We start from the raw sequence: 16,440 nt of genomic DNA on the forward strand, positions 1-16,440 counted from the left end.
TTGCATTTTTACATTTAAATGTGTGATCCATTTTGAGTTAATCTCTGTATAAGATATGAAGTTTAGGTCAAAGTTCTTTTTTTCTTTTTGTCAAAAATCAGTTGGACTTATTCATGTGGGTCTATTTCTGGGCTCTGTGTTCTTTTCCTTTAATCCATGTCTGGTGGAGTCTTTCCCTCCACCAGTACCACACTCTCTTGATTACTGTAGCTGCTGAACTTTATTTTCCTTTTTCAGAATTGTTTTGGCTGTTCTAGGGCCTTTTTCTTTCCATATAAATTTTATTTATTTTTTATTTTTTTGTGAGGAAGATCAGCCTTGAGCTAACATCCATGCCAATCCTCTTCTTTTTGCTGAGGAAGACTGGCCCTGAGCTAACATCCGTGCCCATCTTCCTCCACTTCATGTGGGATGCCGCCACAGCATGGCCTGACAAGCAATGCATCGGTGCGTGCCCGGAATCCAAACCTGGGCCGCCAACGGCAGAGCGCGCGCACTTAACCGCTATGCCACGGGGCCGGCCCCCTCCATATAAATTTTAGAATAAGTTTGTTTATGTTTACAAAAAATCTGACTGACATTTTGGTAGGAATTGTGTTAATAGATTAGATCTATTTATAGATCTATAGATCAATTTTAAAAGAATTGACATCTTTACTATATTGCCTTCCAATCCACGATATGGTCTGTCTCTCCATTTTTTTAGATCTTCTTTGGTTTCTTTCATTAACTTTTTGTAGTTTTCATTATACAAGTTCTGTACATATTTTGTTAGATTTACACATAAGCATTTCTTCTTTTTTTCTTTTTAATTTTAGTGTCCACGTATTCATCACTAATATCTAGAAATACAATTGATTTTTATGTTTGTGTTGTGTCCTGTGACCTTATTCTAGGACTTTCAATTTTTTTTTTTTTTTGTAGATTCCTGAAGATTTTCTATGTAGACAATCATGTCATCTGAAAATAGGAACAAATATTTCTTTCTTTCCAATCTGTGTGCCTTTTATTTCCTTTTTTGCCTAAATGCCCTCGCTGGAACTTCCAGCACTATGTTAAATAAGAGCAGTAAGAATGGGCATTGTTCCCTTGTTCCTGATCTTAAGGAGAAAGCATTCAGTCTCTCACCATTAAGTATAATATTAGCTGTAGATTTTTTTGTAGATGCTCTTTATCAGATCAAGGAAGTTCACCTCTATTCCTTTCTTTTGATAGTTTTTATTATAAATAGGTGTTGTCAGATACTTTTTCTACATCTGTTGATATGATGATGATTTTTCTTCTTTAACCTGGTAGTATGGTGGATTATATTGATTGATTGTCAAATACTGAACCAACATTGTATTACTGCCATAAACCTCACTTGGTCACAGTATATATTTCTTTTTGTATATTGCTGCATTTATATATAGGTTTCCCCCACTCTCCGAAAGTAGAGCATTCCTATGAAACCTTTTGTAAGCCAAAATCGTGTAAAATGAAGAAGCAATTACCATTAATTTATATGAGAAAAGTTTTTGAGTGTTCCCAGGCCCAGAAAATAACCTACGAAAATAAATCAAGCTAAAGCATAGATGCTCACAGACAGCTCAAAGCTATGGCAGCTTAATGGTGAGTGTGGTTCCTGGGGAAGGAGCTTGGCGCCACCACTCTCACTGCTCGTGGTCCATGCTGCCTATAAAACAGCTCGCTGCAAAACAAACAATGCTATTTTTGCTTTTCACCTTTTTTTAATAAAAGAGGAAATCCTGTTTGGATTTCTTTCAGTTAACAAAAACAAGTACTAATGTAGGTCTTTTGTAAAAGCAAAGTGGTATAAAGCAGACTTTCAGATAGCAGGGGAAACCTGTATATATTTTCACATCTGTGTTCAAGAGGGATATTGGTCTGTAATTTTCTTTTTTTGACTGTCTTTGTCTGCTCTTGGTATCAGGGTAATCCTAGCTTCATAATATGAGTTGAGAATTTTCCCTCCTATTCTGTTTCCTGGAGGAGATTGTATAGAATTGTTATTAATTCTTCTCTAAACATTTGGTAGAATTTTCCAGCAAAACCATCTGGGTTTAGAGATTTCTTTTTCAGAAGCTTTTTGCTTATTAATTCAATTTCCTTAATAGTCATGAGGTATTTAAGTTATCTATTTCATATTGGATGAGTAGTGGCAGTTTGTGTTGTTGTAAGGATGGTTCATTTCATCTGAGTTGTCAAACATATGTATTTAGAGTTGTCCCTATTATTCTCTAATTGTCTTTTTGTATCTGCAGAGTCTATCCTGATGTCCCATTTCATTCCTGATATTGGTAATTTATGTCTTCTTTGTTAGTCTTGTTAGAGGTTTCTCAATGTTATTGAACTTTTGAAAGAACCAGCTCCAGGTTTCGTTGGTTTTGCTCTCTTGTTTTGCTGTTTTGATTTCATTGATTTCTGCTCTTTATTCTTTCCTTACTTCTGCTTTCTTTGTATTTTTTTCCCCTCCTTTTTCCAGGTTCTTGTGGTTGGATCTTAGAGTACTGATTAGAGACTTTTTCTCTTTTCTAATGAGTGCATTTACTGCTCTGAATTTCCTTCTCAGAACTGCTTTAGCTGTCCCACAAACTTTGATATGTTGTATTTTCATTTTCATTCAGTTCAGTGCATTTTTTTTTTTTTTTTTTTTTTTTTTTTTTTTTTTTGTGAGGAGATCAGCCCTGAGCTAACATCCGCCAATCCTCCTCCTTTTTTGCTGAGGAAGACGGCCCTGGGCTAACATCCGTGCCCATCCTCCTCCACTTTATATGGGACGCCGCCACAGCATGGCTTACCAAGCAGTGCGTCGGTGCGCGCCCGGGATCCGAACCAGCGAACCCCGGGCCGCCGCAGCGGAGCGCGCGCACTTAACCACTTGCGCCACCGGGCCGGCCCCCAGTGCATTTTTTTATATCCCTTGATGTTTCCTCTTTAACCCATGGATTATTTAGAAGTGTGTTATTTAGTTTCCAAGAATTTGGAAATTTTCTGTTTATCTTTCTGTCATTGATTTCTAGTTTGATTCCATTGTGGTCAGAGAATGTGTTCTGTATGATTTCAATTCTGCTAAATTTGTGAGGTTTTTGTTATGATCCAGTGTATTGTCTGTCTTGGCGTACGTTCTGTGGGCATTTGGAAAGAATGTGCTTTCTGCTCTTGTTGGGTGAAATGTTCTATAATTGTCCATCAGATCCTGTTGGTTGATGGTTGTTGAGTCCTTTTCCACCCTTGCTGATTTTCCATTTACTTTTTCAATCACTTATTAAGAGAGAGGTGTTGAAGTCTCCAACTATAACTGTGGATTTGTCTATTTCTCCTTTCAGTTTTCAGGGTTTTGTTCACATATTTTGCAGCTCTTGTTTGGTGCACTCACATTTCGGCTTGCTGTGTCTTCTGAGTGGATTGACCCTTATCATGATGTAATGTCCCGCTCTGCCTCTGGTAATTTCCTTTGCTCTGGTGTCCACCTTATCTGATAATAATACAGCCCTCCTACTTTGGTTTGATTGTGTTGATATATGTTCTTCCATCCTTTTATTTTCAGTCTATCTATATCATTATATTTGAACTGAGTTTCTTGTAGACAAGCATATAGTTGGGTCCTCTTGTTTTAATCCACTTTGCCAATCTCTGTCTTCTAATTGGTGTAGTTTGATCATTTATATTTAATGTAATTATTGATATATTAGGACTTAAGTCTACCATTTTATTCTTTGTCCTCTTTTTTATTTTTCTGCCTTCTTTTTCCTGACTTCCTATGGGTTTTTAAGCCTGCATTTTAAAATTGCATTTTTATTTATATATAGTGTTTTTTGTCACATCTCTTTGTGTTTTTAGCCTTTTTAGTGTGTCTAGGTATGACATTATATACACATAACTTATCACAATCTACTGGTGTCATCATTTTACCAGTTCAAGTGAAGTATAGAAACATACCTCCCTTTATATACCTTCACCCTCTCCATTTATAGTATAATTGTCTCAAATATTTCCACTACATATGTTTACAACCACATCAGACAGTGTTATTATGTTGCTTCAACCATCAAACATCATGTAGAAGACTCAAAAGGAGAAGGAGGGGCCGGCCCGGTGGCGCAGCAGTTAAGTGCTCGTGCTCTGCTTCGGTGGCCCGAGGGTTTGCAGGTTCAGATCCCAGGGGCGCACGGATGCACTGCTTGTCAAGCCATGCTGTGGTGGCATCCTGTATAAAGTAGAGGAGGATGGGCACGGATGTTAGCCCAGGGCCAATCTTCCTCAGCAAAAAAAGAGGAGGATTGGCATGAATGTTAGCTCAGGGCTGGTCTTCCTCACAAAAAATAAATAAATAAATAAATTGTCAAGAGGAGAAGGAAAGTCTATTTTATTTATCCATATTTTTGCTTTCTATATTGTTTCTTCCTTCCTGATGTCTCAGATTCCTTGTGATATCATTTCCTCTCTGTTTAGAGAACTTTCTTTAGCCGTTTATTTAGGGTGACAGATTCTCTTAGTACCCTTCATCTGAGAATGTCTTGACTTCACCTTCATTCCCAGAGGATATTGTCGCTGGATATAGGTTTCTGGGGAGACAAGTCTTTTCTTTCAGCTCTTGAAGTGTGGTGCCACTTCCTTCTGGTTCCTTCCTCATGGTTTCTGATAAGAAGTCCACTGTCGCTCAAGTTGTTTTTCCCTCTAAGGAAGGGGTCATTTTACTCTGGTTGCTTTCAAGATTTTATCTTTGTCTTTAATTTTCAGAAGTTTAATTATGGTGTGTTTTGGCATGGTTTCTTTGGGTTATTCTGTGAGTTCAGTCAGCTTCTTGAATCTGTCAGTTTGAGTCTTTGCCGTGTTTGGGAAGTCTTCTGCCGTCATTTTCCGAGTCCTTTTTCAGCTGTCCTCCTTCTCTCCTGGGATTCATTGACACAAATGTGAAATCTTTTGTTAATAGCATCACATGTCTCCAAGGCTCTCTTCGTATTTTTTTCCAGTCTCTTTTCTCTCTGCTCTTCACATTGGGTAATTTCTATTCTGTCCTCAAGTTCACTAATCCTCTGTCCCCTGATTCTGCCATTGAGTTATCCACTGAGTTTTAATTTCAGTTACTGTATTTTGCAGTTTCAAAATTTTCCATATGGTCCTTCTTTATATCTTCAATTTTTTGCTGAGACTTTCTATTTCTTTGCTGAGACTTAATTTTTTTTCATTTGTCTCTGTCGTGTTCTAATTGCTCTATGAAATTATTTAATGATGGTTCCTTGAAAATCTTAGTCAGATAATTCTAATGTGTCATTTTGGTGTTGGTGTCTGTTGATTATCTTTTCTCATTTAATCTGAGATGTTTCTGGTTCTTGTTATGAGTGACTTTTTTTATTGAAACCAGGACCTTTTGGGTATTGTGAGACTTGGAATCTTATTTAAATCTCTGTTATAGAAGGTCTCCTCTGAACACTGCTCTGGTAGGGAGGGGCCTACCTAGTTACTCTCAGGTGGGGATAGAGGTCATAGTCCCCCTAGGTCTCCACTGACATTAAAGTGGCGCATTACCTCCCATGGGTGGGATGAGAGTTTGGGCTCCCTCTTGGGTCTTCTCTGAAACCTTGGGGTGGGGGTTGGAGGTCAGAGCGTGTTGCATCTTGGTGAGGGTGTGGTTGGGGCTACAGTGTGCTCTGTGTGTTTGGGTGGAAAAGAGCAGTTATTGTCTAAAAGTCTTCTGTCCTGCCAGGCTGCCCCTCTCCTGGATGTTTAGAGAGAGCAGCTTTTGTTGGGGCTTGTTTTGTCTGCACCTGTGGGAGTTTCTGGGTTGCTGGTTCTTTGCTCCAAGCCTGAGATATGAGACGGCCAAAGGAAACCCAGGGACCTCCTTGGCTTTTCTGCCTTCTCCACCTTTCGGAGTCATCTTATTTGTTTTACATGTGTTGTCTTGGTTTTTAGTTGCACGTAGCGGGGGAATAGGGAGGAATATGTCTACTCCACCTTCAAAGAAGCAGGCATCTGTAGATTTAATTTCTCAGATAACTGAAGAACTCAGAAGCAGCACCAGTGGTTTTGAGGTTCAGCAGGACGGCCCAAAAATGATCTGTTCAGGAAGCATAGAACCGCGCATTTGGTGAGGCCAAGGGCTCTTCATGCTGAAAGGTTGCAACAAGCCCAGGTTCTCTTCTGGGGCACGCCCCTCACTGGTTAGCTTCCCAATCCAGATGTTCCCAACAGAGTGTGCAGTCTGGATACACTGGTTCCTTGAGCCCTGCTGCTGAATGTTTTCATCAACTACGAAAAATGACCCCCAAATGATTGTGGTTTTCCTCCATAAACACCACGAGCTGGGCTGTGAGTGGCCAAAGTCTTGCGCTTCACCAGGCCCACAGGATGGCCATCTTCATTCTTGATAGAATAGCAGCAGGAAATGGGCACGTAGGCTTAAACCAAGCCACTACTGCCATCACCACCCCCAGGTAAACAAAGCCAGGTTGCCTTTGTTTTAATAAAACAAAAGTGACTTGAAAATGTAGGATTTGCTTTTAAGACTTAAAAAAAACACGTGTCCTTAAGCATTAGATAAATAAAGGCTGTCAGAATAGAAACACCCAGGGAGATTCCTGGCCCACCATGACCACTTGAGTCAGTTCTTGGGTGGGAGCCTGGACATGTGCATTTTTACAAATCTCCCACAGATTCAGATACACTGAATGCAGTTGTGTTTGCAAGCGACTGCTTGAGTCCTGTACAGGGCCCTTATGTCTTATTTACACTTAATTAGACCAGGAAACAAGGAAAGGATCTGATCTTGCACAGCTAGGTGTTGGAGATTGGAGTGCTCGTTGAGTTTCACTTTTCGTCCTGGCGTCTGGGATGTTAGTGTGAAGTGATTCTGAACTGCACCTTTGCCTGCCTCCAGCAGGTATTTTGCTTCAGGGTATGTGGGAGCCTAACCTACAGTGTCACCTAACCGTTTTCCTCCAAGTCTCTTTTCCCCTTTGATAGTTACAGGCATGCGTCACTTATCGACAGGGACATGTTCTGAGAAATGTGTCGTTAGGTGATATCATTGTGTGAACATCATAGAGTGTACTTATACGAACCTAGATGGTATAGCCTACCACACACCTAGGCTGTGTGGTACTAATCTTATGGGACCACCATCATGTATGCGGTCCGTCGTTATGTGGCGCATGACTGTATTGTGACGTGAAACAAACGTATAAACCCTGAGAGCCCTTCCATCACGTTTTTATCAGTTTGAAATAGGCTTTCAGATGAGGAGGTGCCTTGCACATAGTCAGTGCTCCAGGAAATATTAGTGAGTAGTCAGTTAACTAGTGAGTGGTTAGTTAGTTAGATAATGATTAGTCAGTTGGTTAGCGATTAGTCAGTAAATATCTGTTAGTACTAGATTGGGAAGAGTAAGAATTAGATCTGTCACTGCCAAGTACTGTCCGGGGAATTGGTCTAGAATGTGCGATTCGAAGTACTTCCAGAAGGGTGCTGTCCTTCTTCAGAGGTCAGCTGTGTGACCCTCAGCCCTGCTCCCCCACAGACCACTCAGCTTCTCAGTAACTGTCCCTCACTCCTCAGTCTCCTAGCTTCCTGTCACTCACCGCATACGAATGTTACCACCATCTAATACGTATATGACCTATTCTGCACAGCTCCTCATTTTCTACTTGAATTCCCTCCTTAACTATTTTTCATTTACTTTCTGATTGACTTACCCAGTGCCTTTTCAAACCCAAATTGCTTTGTGTCTTTGGGACCTTGAAATACATTTTTCTCTAAATTATGAATAATTGATGCACTGGACTAATATATGTATAATATGAATTTTATTCTCACGTACCTATAATGCCCAGTAATATTCTCAGCTTTCGTTTGTTGCTAAAGTTTGTGTTTCTGGCTGTAAAATATTATTTATTTTCATATATATCAGAGGTTTTTATGATTTTTCTCTTCTCTTTTCTCTCCCCTGGGGAGTCCCTTCCCCTTTCCATAAACTGTGGCCCCCGTGTGGCTGTGCCCGTGTCTCCTCGCCCCGCAGGATTCTACGGCCTGGACGAGTCTGACCTGGACAAGGTCTTCCACCTGCCCACCACCACGTTCATCGGGGGCCAGGAGTCGGCGCTTCCTCTGCGGGAGATCATCCGGCGGCTGGAGGTAAAGAAACACAAGCTCAGTTTCCAGAAAAGTCTAGTGGACTGTGTGAAAGCATGTGTTGGCAGGAGGCCACCAAACTAGGTTGTTTTTTTCTTGGTCCTGTATTTTTAACAAATATAAGGGAAGGAGAACTTTTTTGCTATTTTGTAGATAGAAATCCATGTTTTTACAATCAGCCATAGAAAAGAGAAAAAATTTCCAATCCCAGTGGGAGTTTGTTTCAGATGTGTGGGGTCCCCAGCTTGGACTAGCCAGCAGGATGCCCGGTGGTGCCCCAGGCCCAGACAGAGGTCTGTTTACTTGCTCATCCTCCCTGCGCCTCCATTCTCCTCGTCCTTCTCGCATTTTCTTTCTTCTCCTTCTCCTTTCTGGACTTGGTCAGCACTAGTCTGCCGGGGCCCTCCTCCGCACACACGGCAGCTGTGTGTCAGCATCTCAGCTTGGAGCTCCCTTGCCTTCATCACTTCTAGGTCTGTGGGGAAAGAGAAGTGTGGAAACCTGGTGACCTAGTGCCAACATCAAGAAGGAGTGGGCAACAAGGAGGTGTGGGCAGGGTCAGCTGAGGGGATCGACCTTTGGCCCTGTCTGTTTTCCCTGATTTGTAGCTAGTCTCACCACCTTGACTGTAATATCTAGACCTGCTCTGTCCAAATAGTAGTCATTGGCCACATGTGACTATTGAGCCCTGGAAATGTACAAAATATCTGAATAACTTTTTAAATATTGAAAAGATAATATCTTGACATATTGGATCAAAGACTGAGAATTAACTGCTCTCTTTCTACTAGAGAACTTTCAATTACATGTGTGGCTGACACTGTATTTCTGTTGGACATTGCTGATGTAAGAGTTCTCCTATTGTCTAGACCCCAGAAACGGCACCCCATGTAGATGTCATTTGTCAGACTTACAGCCCTAGGCTTGTGTGTCCCATCCCATTCCCTTGGTTATTTGAGATTTATCTGTTTGTCTGGAAAGCGGTGTAATTAAACCAGTCTGCACTAAGAGATGAGTCTGGGCACCAGCACCTCCTTCACACAGATAGTCTCCAGCGGGGAGCTCAGCCCTTGTAGTTAAGCCTTCCTGGCTAATTGGAAAGACTTCTGGAGGGATACCATCCCGACAGCAAGCTGCAGTTGTCCCTCATCCTCTTAGGTTCACCCTTCAGCATGTTTCCTTCCTGGAGTGCCCCCTGTGGTTAACTTGCTCTAAATCTCGAGTCCCAGGGTGCTCTGATCCCGGCATTTGAAGGGGGCATAGAGCCCCGTGGCTCTCACTTTTGCTGTGCCGGTATCAGAGCCCAGGAGTTGGGCTCTTACTGTATGTGACAGTTGGACCTGGACTCCAGGGGTCCCAGCCATAGCACCTCCTGTCCCCAGAGCGCCCTAGGTCCAGGGCTTTTCCGAGAGAGCTTCCCATTCTGGTCATCCCGGCTTAGAACACCCCATTCTCACGGTTTACAGGTACTTGGGTAGACTTGCCTGCTGATAGTGCATTACTTATGTTTACATATGATATGGGCATGCACTAGATCACTGCTGGGATCTAGAGCTTAAGGTGTTTTGTTGGTCCCATGACATAATGATCAGCTTGCAGCTCTTTGAAAAGTTAGAGCAAGTGTGACATCTCGTCTTCCTAACATTTATCCCGCTAGAGGGAGAAGCTAAGAATCAGCCCCTAAAACTTGCTGCCTATTTCTCCTGAGGATTCAGCTGAGAAGGACCTGGTGTCAGGTCCGCGCCTGCCACTGGAATCCCAGGCACATCCTCCCCCTGCGCTGTGCCAGCCAGCTTCCATGCCTGGTGTGAAAACCGAAGGGGCTATGGAGGGAACCACCAAGCAAAACCCGGCGCTTGTCAGTGTGGCTGCTGCAAAGACCTTTAAAGGCATTTTTCAGGGTCTCTAAAATCTCTTGCCCCGCTGGGGCATTTCCTTAACTCCAGAGCTGATTCAGGGTTTGCTATTGGCCCCTTGTTCTGACCCCAAGACAGCTGGCAGGTGGAGGGGGGAGAGGAGTGTTAGTCACTTGGCTCAGGAGAGCCGTGGGTCCCTGCAGAAGGCTGCCCAGCACGGTCCCAGGGAGAGGTTTCCAGAGAGCTGGCCACCCTGACGCTGAGCTCTCCTCTGGCCGTCCTGTTCTGTCTGTCACTTTCATTTCCTTTCCCACTGAGCCCCGCTCATGTCTGAGCTCCTGCCTGTGCAGAGCTGTTCTGCACATTGCCCAGGTCACCCTAGGTTTTCCACAGGATGCACAGCTTCCTTCCCAGCTGCGATGTGAGAGTGGTGGTGTGGGAAGTGCCTGCTCTGTTCAGGACCCTTTGTTTTGTGATATGTGCAATCGTGCTTCTGTAGGACCTGACGTTTCCAAGAGGAGTCAGTATTAAAAGTAGAATTTAAAATCAAAAGCCCGTGACTCTAGCCATTGAGCCGTGTTATCCACTGGCAGCACGGGCCCTTTCTTTCTTACGGCACTGGGCAGAGTCTGGCCTTGTCCCCCAGCTGGCGCATCCATCCTCCCACCACAAAGGGACCGTGCCTTGATCTAGCGGTTCTCACTGTCCCTCCCTGCTCATTGGGCTGTGCACCCTGAGTCCCTGGAGGAAGCATTTCGTGGCCGTGTTGGGAATACGAGGAGGTTGCTGGCCCAGGCCTGGCACTGCGCTGCATCTCTGCCCTGGGTACACTTGAAAGGAAGGCCACCTGTCCTTCTCTGCCTTCTCTGTGAACATCCTCTTGGTTGTGTGTGTGTTTGTGTGAAACAGATGGCCTACTGTCAGCACATTGGGGTGGAGTTCATGTTCATCAACGACCTGGAGCAGTGCCAGTGGATCCGGCAGAAATTTGAGACGCCCGGAATCATGCAGTTCACCAATGAGGAGAAGCGGACCCTGCTGGCCAGGCTTGTGCGGTCCACCAGGTGTGGGGCTGCGCTCAGGGTGGGGCGTGGAACACGCTGGTCCTGTCGGTGTGGCTCGGCCTGTCAACCAGGGTGGGTAGGTTTGGGGTGTGGCTGCAGCCTCACGTGAGTGGCATTGGCCCTGGGGACATGGCTCTTCAGAACGGCTTGGTTCCCATCCAGGTTTGAGGAGTTTCTACAGCGGAAGTGGTCGTCCGAGAAGCGCTTTGGACTGGAAGGCTGCGAGGTGCTGATCCCCGCCCTGAAAACCATCATCGACAAGTCCAGTGAGAACGGAGTGGACTATGTGATCATGGGAATGCCCCACAGGTAGCTGCCTGGCCCCACTTGGCAGCCCTGCACACAAACAAAGCACAGGGCAGGGCGCCGAGCAAGCAGTGGGTGGAGCTCGCCTGGCACACAGTTGCATCCTTGCACTAGGATGACCGTCACCACAGCATCCCCCTTACTCTGCAGTCACTGTCACGCCAAAGGCCACAAGGGGTTTCAGACAGGCATCTTGACATTGTGCTGCATCTTATAAAAATTAAACCCGAATGCCCTTGCAAGGGTCACAGCAGAGGGAGGTTAACCTGGAGGGAAGGCTGCTCGGTGACGGGGAGTGGAGACCACAGCTTGGGGGAGGCAGCGGAGGCCAAGGACGAGCAGAGGCTGGGTGTCCCACAGCAGCTGAGGTCTCAGCTCTTCTCGGGCTGCAAACTGAGGCCCTGCTGTATCCTTCGGGGGAAGGAGCGGGTGGAACAGCGTCACCTGTTGCCTGGGGCGCTGAGCTTGGGCCCTGCTCACCTCCTGTGTGTCCCAGGGGGCGGCTGAACGTGCTTGCGAATGTCATCAGGAAGGAGCTGGAGCAGATATTCTGTCAGTTCGATTCAAAGCTGGAGGCAGCTGATGAGGTGAGGCACTCATTTCTTTTAGAAACTTCCAGCATAGCTCCAGCCCACACAAGACTCCTCCACTTGTTTCTTGGGAAAGATTTACCGGAGGATGAGATCTTTCATACCTCCATACCTTCACAAAGGAGGCAGCCAGTTGCCGTCCTCTCAGAGAAAAGGACAGCCACAAGGTTGGCGGCCCAGTAGCCCCCACAGTCCTCCCTGCTGGAGGCGAGGACCTGCCCCTCTGGCCAAGGGACCTTCTCTCTGTGCCCTGGGTGGGAGCCATCCTGGGACAAAGCCTTCCCACCCTTCCAGAAATGGCGGTTCTGGGAGTAGAAATAACACAGTACAGGGCTGTTGTGTCCTTCCCGGAATAAAGACTCAGTGTTTGTGCTGTCAGGGTTCTGGGGACGTGAAATACCACCTGGGCATGTATCACCGGCGGATCAACCGTGTGACTGACAGGAACATCACCTTGTCGCTGGTGGCAAACCCTTCCCACCTCGAGGCTGCCGACCCCGTGGTGATGGGCAAGACCAAAGCCGAGCAGTTTTACTGTGGGGACACAGAAGGGAAGAAGGTAAGGCCACAGGGGCCAGACAGTCCATGGCAGGCTCGCAGCCCTGGGCACATCTCAGACCTCATGTTTCTGGAAGTTAACAAAATATTGTGAATGGAGTTTGAAAGAGTAGCGGTAGTATAGTAGTCCTGCTTACAGATAGGCTGTCTCCCACGTTGTGACTGCTAGAGCTGGGTGGGGAGTGGTTTGCCTTCATCATCACCGCATCTGCCGAGAAGCCAGGCTTGCAAAATAGCATAATGGACAAAGAGGCGTTTTCACTGAACAGGAGGAGAGAGTCTTAAGAAAAAGATGTGAGTAAGCCTGAAGGAGGAATCGTAAAATTGACAGATGTGAGGAGAGAGGGTGGCGTTGATATCAGGGTGGCACCGTTTACAGATGGAGCACAGCTCAAGGTCTAGGTGGCCTTGGTGGTGGCATTTTCCAGGTGTGTGACAGTGAATGCTGCAAGTTTGTTGGCCAGCCTGCTTGTGTATAGAAATCTTCGATGGATTCTGTTTGTCCTGTTTAATCTCAAGATAGAAGTCGGTCTGTAACAAATTGTATCGTTCTTAGTACTTAATGATGACCTCAAAGCCAAGCAATCAGAAAATCAAGTGTTTGTGAATGTCTGCGTCTCTGTTCTGGAGAGTATACAGTCAGCATCACCGCCTGCTCCCAAGCACCTCTTGTTCTTCCTGGAAATAAGGTCATAGGTAAAGAAGCTAATAGAACCTGCACAGTGGGACACAGAGCTGCAAGTGAACTGGTAAAGAACTTCAGAAGAGGGATATGTCGGTGTGCACTAGAGTCGGAAGTGGAGTAAAAGACAGTCAAACCTCATCGACAGAGCAGGCAGTTGTTACATTTAATTGAAGAAACAGCAAGATTGAGGTAGGCAGAACAGAAAGAATGTTCTCTGGAGATGAGTGAGAGATGGAGCAAAGATGGAGGTGGGTTGGGAGGCACTGTGAGCAGAGTGGGGAAGAGGCCGGGGTAGGGGGCACCCAGGGATGCCCTGGAGAGGGTCAGACTTTTTAAAGGTGGAACCAAGTATAAGTTTACTGGGTTCTGTAACTTCAAGTATTATAAGGATACTGTTACTAGGCTTGGAGAATGAGAAGAAGGGAAACTGCCATCAGAGGTGAAGGGGTCCGGGCGGGGGGTGACATTGGGAACAGGAAGTGGTTCCTGCATCGATGGACACCCGCCACAGAGAGAGATTGTGGCCCGTGGGAGGATGTCGGGACGTGGACGTTACTCCCATGGGTTTGGGGGCCTGCACAGTGCCACAGAAGCTCCAAGTAGATGGAAAGGGGCCTCCCACGCAGCCCCCAAGACCACCAATGACACAGTGGCTGGGGAGGGGTGGGGAGGGGACCAACGTCGCTGACTAGTGCCTCCAGCATCTCCACTGTCCTTGTAGAACATTTGCAGTCGCATAGGGGAACGAGATTGCAGAAAACTGTGTGTGACATCCACATTCGTAAATTACAGACAAAAGGCCACTCAAGCAGTACTCACTGGGAATGCTGGCAATGTCCCGAGAAGAAATGAAATCACTAGAGAGAAGTGGTGGAAGATATTTAAATGCTTCAAATGATCGCACCGATCGGTCCAGTTGTGGGTTGCGAGGCCGAGGGAGGCTGGTTAGCCCTGGATGGTGGCCAGACACTTGTCCTAGGGCGTGTGCCTTTGCCCAGTGTGGACAGTCCGTCCGTCAAGACCCCCAGCCCACCGCTCTCTCTGAGCCGCCCGACCCGCGCCCATCCTCAGTAGCGGGTCCAGACTCCACCAGTCCTTCACACCTGCTCTCCTTGCCACTCTTCTGAAACCCCCAGGCAATTATCTGATTTCTGTTAAATCCAGAATTCAGGGAGCTGGAGTATGTGTTACATAATTTTCGGCGTTTAAGAAAAACTACTATAGTAATTTCTATAATTGTGGCTGAGGTTGTTCTATAACCTGGTGCAAGATTGAACCCGACCCAATTTGGCTTAAGGCTGATGTGGCCTTTGGGGTATCTGGGTGGGAAAGCAGCTCCCCGGTGCAGCAGGACGACCTGCCACAAACAGCTGCTCCTCCCAGGGTCCAGATGGGGCCACTGGGGCACCGTCAGACACAAGGAGTGCAGGGTGGTGATTTCAGCAGCCAGCACCGTGCTGAGGGAACCACCGGGACAGCCATGCAGCCTGATGCTGGGCAAGTATGGCTTCACCAGAAGATCAAGAGAAGTAGCTCAACGAGAGGGGAGACTAGGCCTGAAGTGTGTTGACGGAGAAGGTCAAGATTGTGCAGAGAAGAAACACACACAAAGGCCATCAAGAAGAAAGTCTCCCGGTGACTTTCCTGCCCAACAGGGGGCCCATCTGGGACCTGGCAAAGCTGCACCCCTCAGAGGAGGCCCGTGTGCAAACCCGACACTTGTGTCCACTGTCCACCTGAGCTCTTGAGTGTCCCTGCATCCACCAATGCAGGACACATGGAGTTCTGTTAAAATCTAGGTTTTGTCCCTGGGAGGCACGTTGTGGACCTTCTTTTCCTGGCATGGAGGGCTCAGTGTACTGAGATTCTGGGTGGTGGTGGGAGCTGAGGAGGCCCAGGACACACAGCAAGAGGGGTAGATGGGGTGCTGAGCCAACCTTGCCTTCCTGGTAGGAGGGTCCTGTGTGGCATGTTCAAAGGTGGTGGGCATCGACTCTGCAGCAGACAGCAGGGTGGTGGGTGTGCAGATGTGGAGCAGAGCCACCCAGCTGCTAGCAGGTTGGGGAGGCTAGGGGGTCTTTATGCTCTCCTGCCACTTTCTTTCTAAGTTTGAAATGATCTCAAAGCACATTATTTTTTGAAAAGCAGATTGTGACATAATCTCCAGAGCGCCTTGTGGACACGGCAGTCAGGAGTGTGTTGGATTTGGGGTCTCCTTTGTATGTCTACAGGTCATGTCCATCCTTCTGCACGGGGATGCTGCATTTGCTGGCCAGGGCATCGTGTACGAGACCTTCCACCTGAGCGACCTGCCTTCCTACACAACTCACGGCACCGTCCACGTGGTCGTCAACAACCAGGTAACCTGGGCTGGGCTCCGAGCTCTGGGCAGGCTCCGGGGTCTTTGTGGCAGAGGAGGCCGCAGACTCCACAGCATCGGGTTTCTGATCAGACTATCTCCTGAGGGTTCTATCTCACATCATTCTTACTTAGAATGACATCTCTTAGTTATTTAGAACATTGTTGTTGTTTCTGATTAGAAAAATATGTCTATTATAAAAAACTTGGACAACACAGAAAACTTTTTTTTTAAGTTGAGGGATTTTAATTACACTAAGTGAATGATATTATTTTAGAATATTTTCTTCTAGACCCACAAACATGCAAATGGCTTTTCTTTTTTAAGAAACTAAGGTTCTATATACACAGTTTTATATCCATTTTTTTACCACATTGTTTTCTCATGTTATTATATACTCTTAAAATATTAATTTTAATGAAAATATCCATTATATGGGCCGGCTCCGTGGCTTAGCGGTTAAGTGCGCGCGCTCTGATGCTGGCGGCCCGGGTTCGGATCCCGGGCACGCCCCGGGGCACCACTTCTCCGTCCAACGCGAGGCCGAGTCCCACGTACAGCAACTAGAAGGATGTGAACCTATGACATACAACTATCTACTGGGGCTATGGGGGGAAAAAATGAATAAATAAAATCTTTAAAAAAAAAAAGAAAATATCCATTATAAGTTGTTTCATAAAATAGACATTGCCGTGTTATTAGACTGCTAGGATTCTCATTTTTCGCTGTTTTAAATAACGCTGTGATGAACATTCTTGTAGGTGACAATTTCTGCCCAACTCCGATACATATCGGTGTTATAGCTGTCACTTCCTCCACCAGCCATATCCAAGGGTGTGTCTCCCCAACTCATGTGAACTTTCATAGATCAGATATTCAAGTGCCTTTC

General features: G+C 46.0%; 1 protein-coding gene across 6 annotated transcripts in view; it reads left to right on the plus strand.

Moving 5' to 3' along the window:
- Positions 1 to 16,440, plus strand: part of OGDH (oxoglutarate dehydrogenase) — a 385,968-nt gene that overhangs the window by 343,700 nt on the left and 25,828 nt on the right. For all 6 annotated transcript variants that reach the window (XM_058534728.1, XM_058534726.1, XM_058534729.1 and 3 more), the window contains 6 exons: positions 8,021 to 8,136; positions 10,899 to 11,053; positions 11,216 to 11,362; positions 11,856 to 11,946; positions 12,329 to 12,508; positions 15,424 to 15,552. In XM_058534728.1, coding sequence (XP_058390711.1) covers positions 8,021 to 8,136; positions 10,899 to 11,053; positions 11,216 to 11,362; positions 11,856 to 11,946; positions 12,329 to 12,508; positions 15,424 to 15,552 — 818 coding nt within the window. The remainder of the gene's footprint in view (positions 1 to 8,020; positions 8,137 to 10,898; positions 11,054 to 11,215; positions 11,363 to 11,855; positions 11,947 to 12,328; positions 12,509 to 15,423; positions 15,553 to 16,440) is intronic.

Source organism: Diceros bicornis, chromosome 41 (assembly GCF_020826845.1).
Source record: "Diceros bicornis minor isolate mBicDic1 chromosome 41, mDicBic1.mat.cur, whole genome shotgun sequence".
NCBI lineage: Eukaryota > Metazoa > Chordata > Mammalia > Perissodactyla > Rhinocerotidae > Diceros > Diceros bicornis.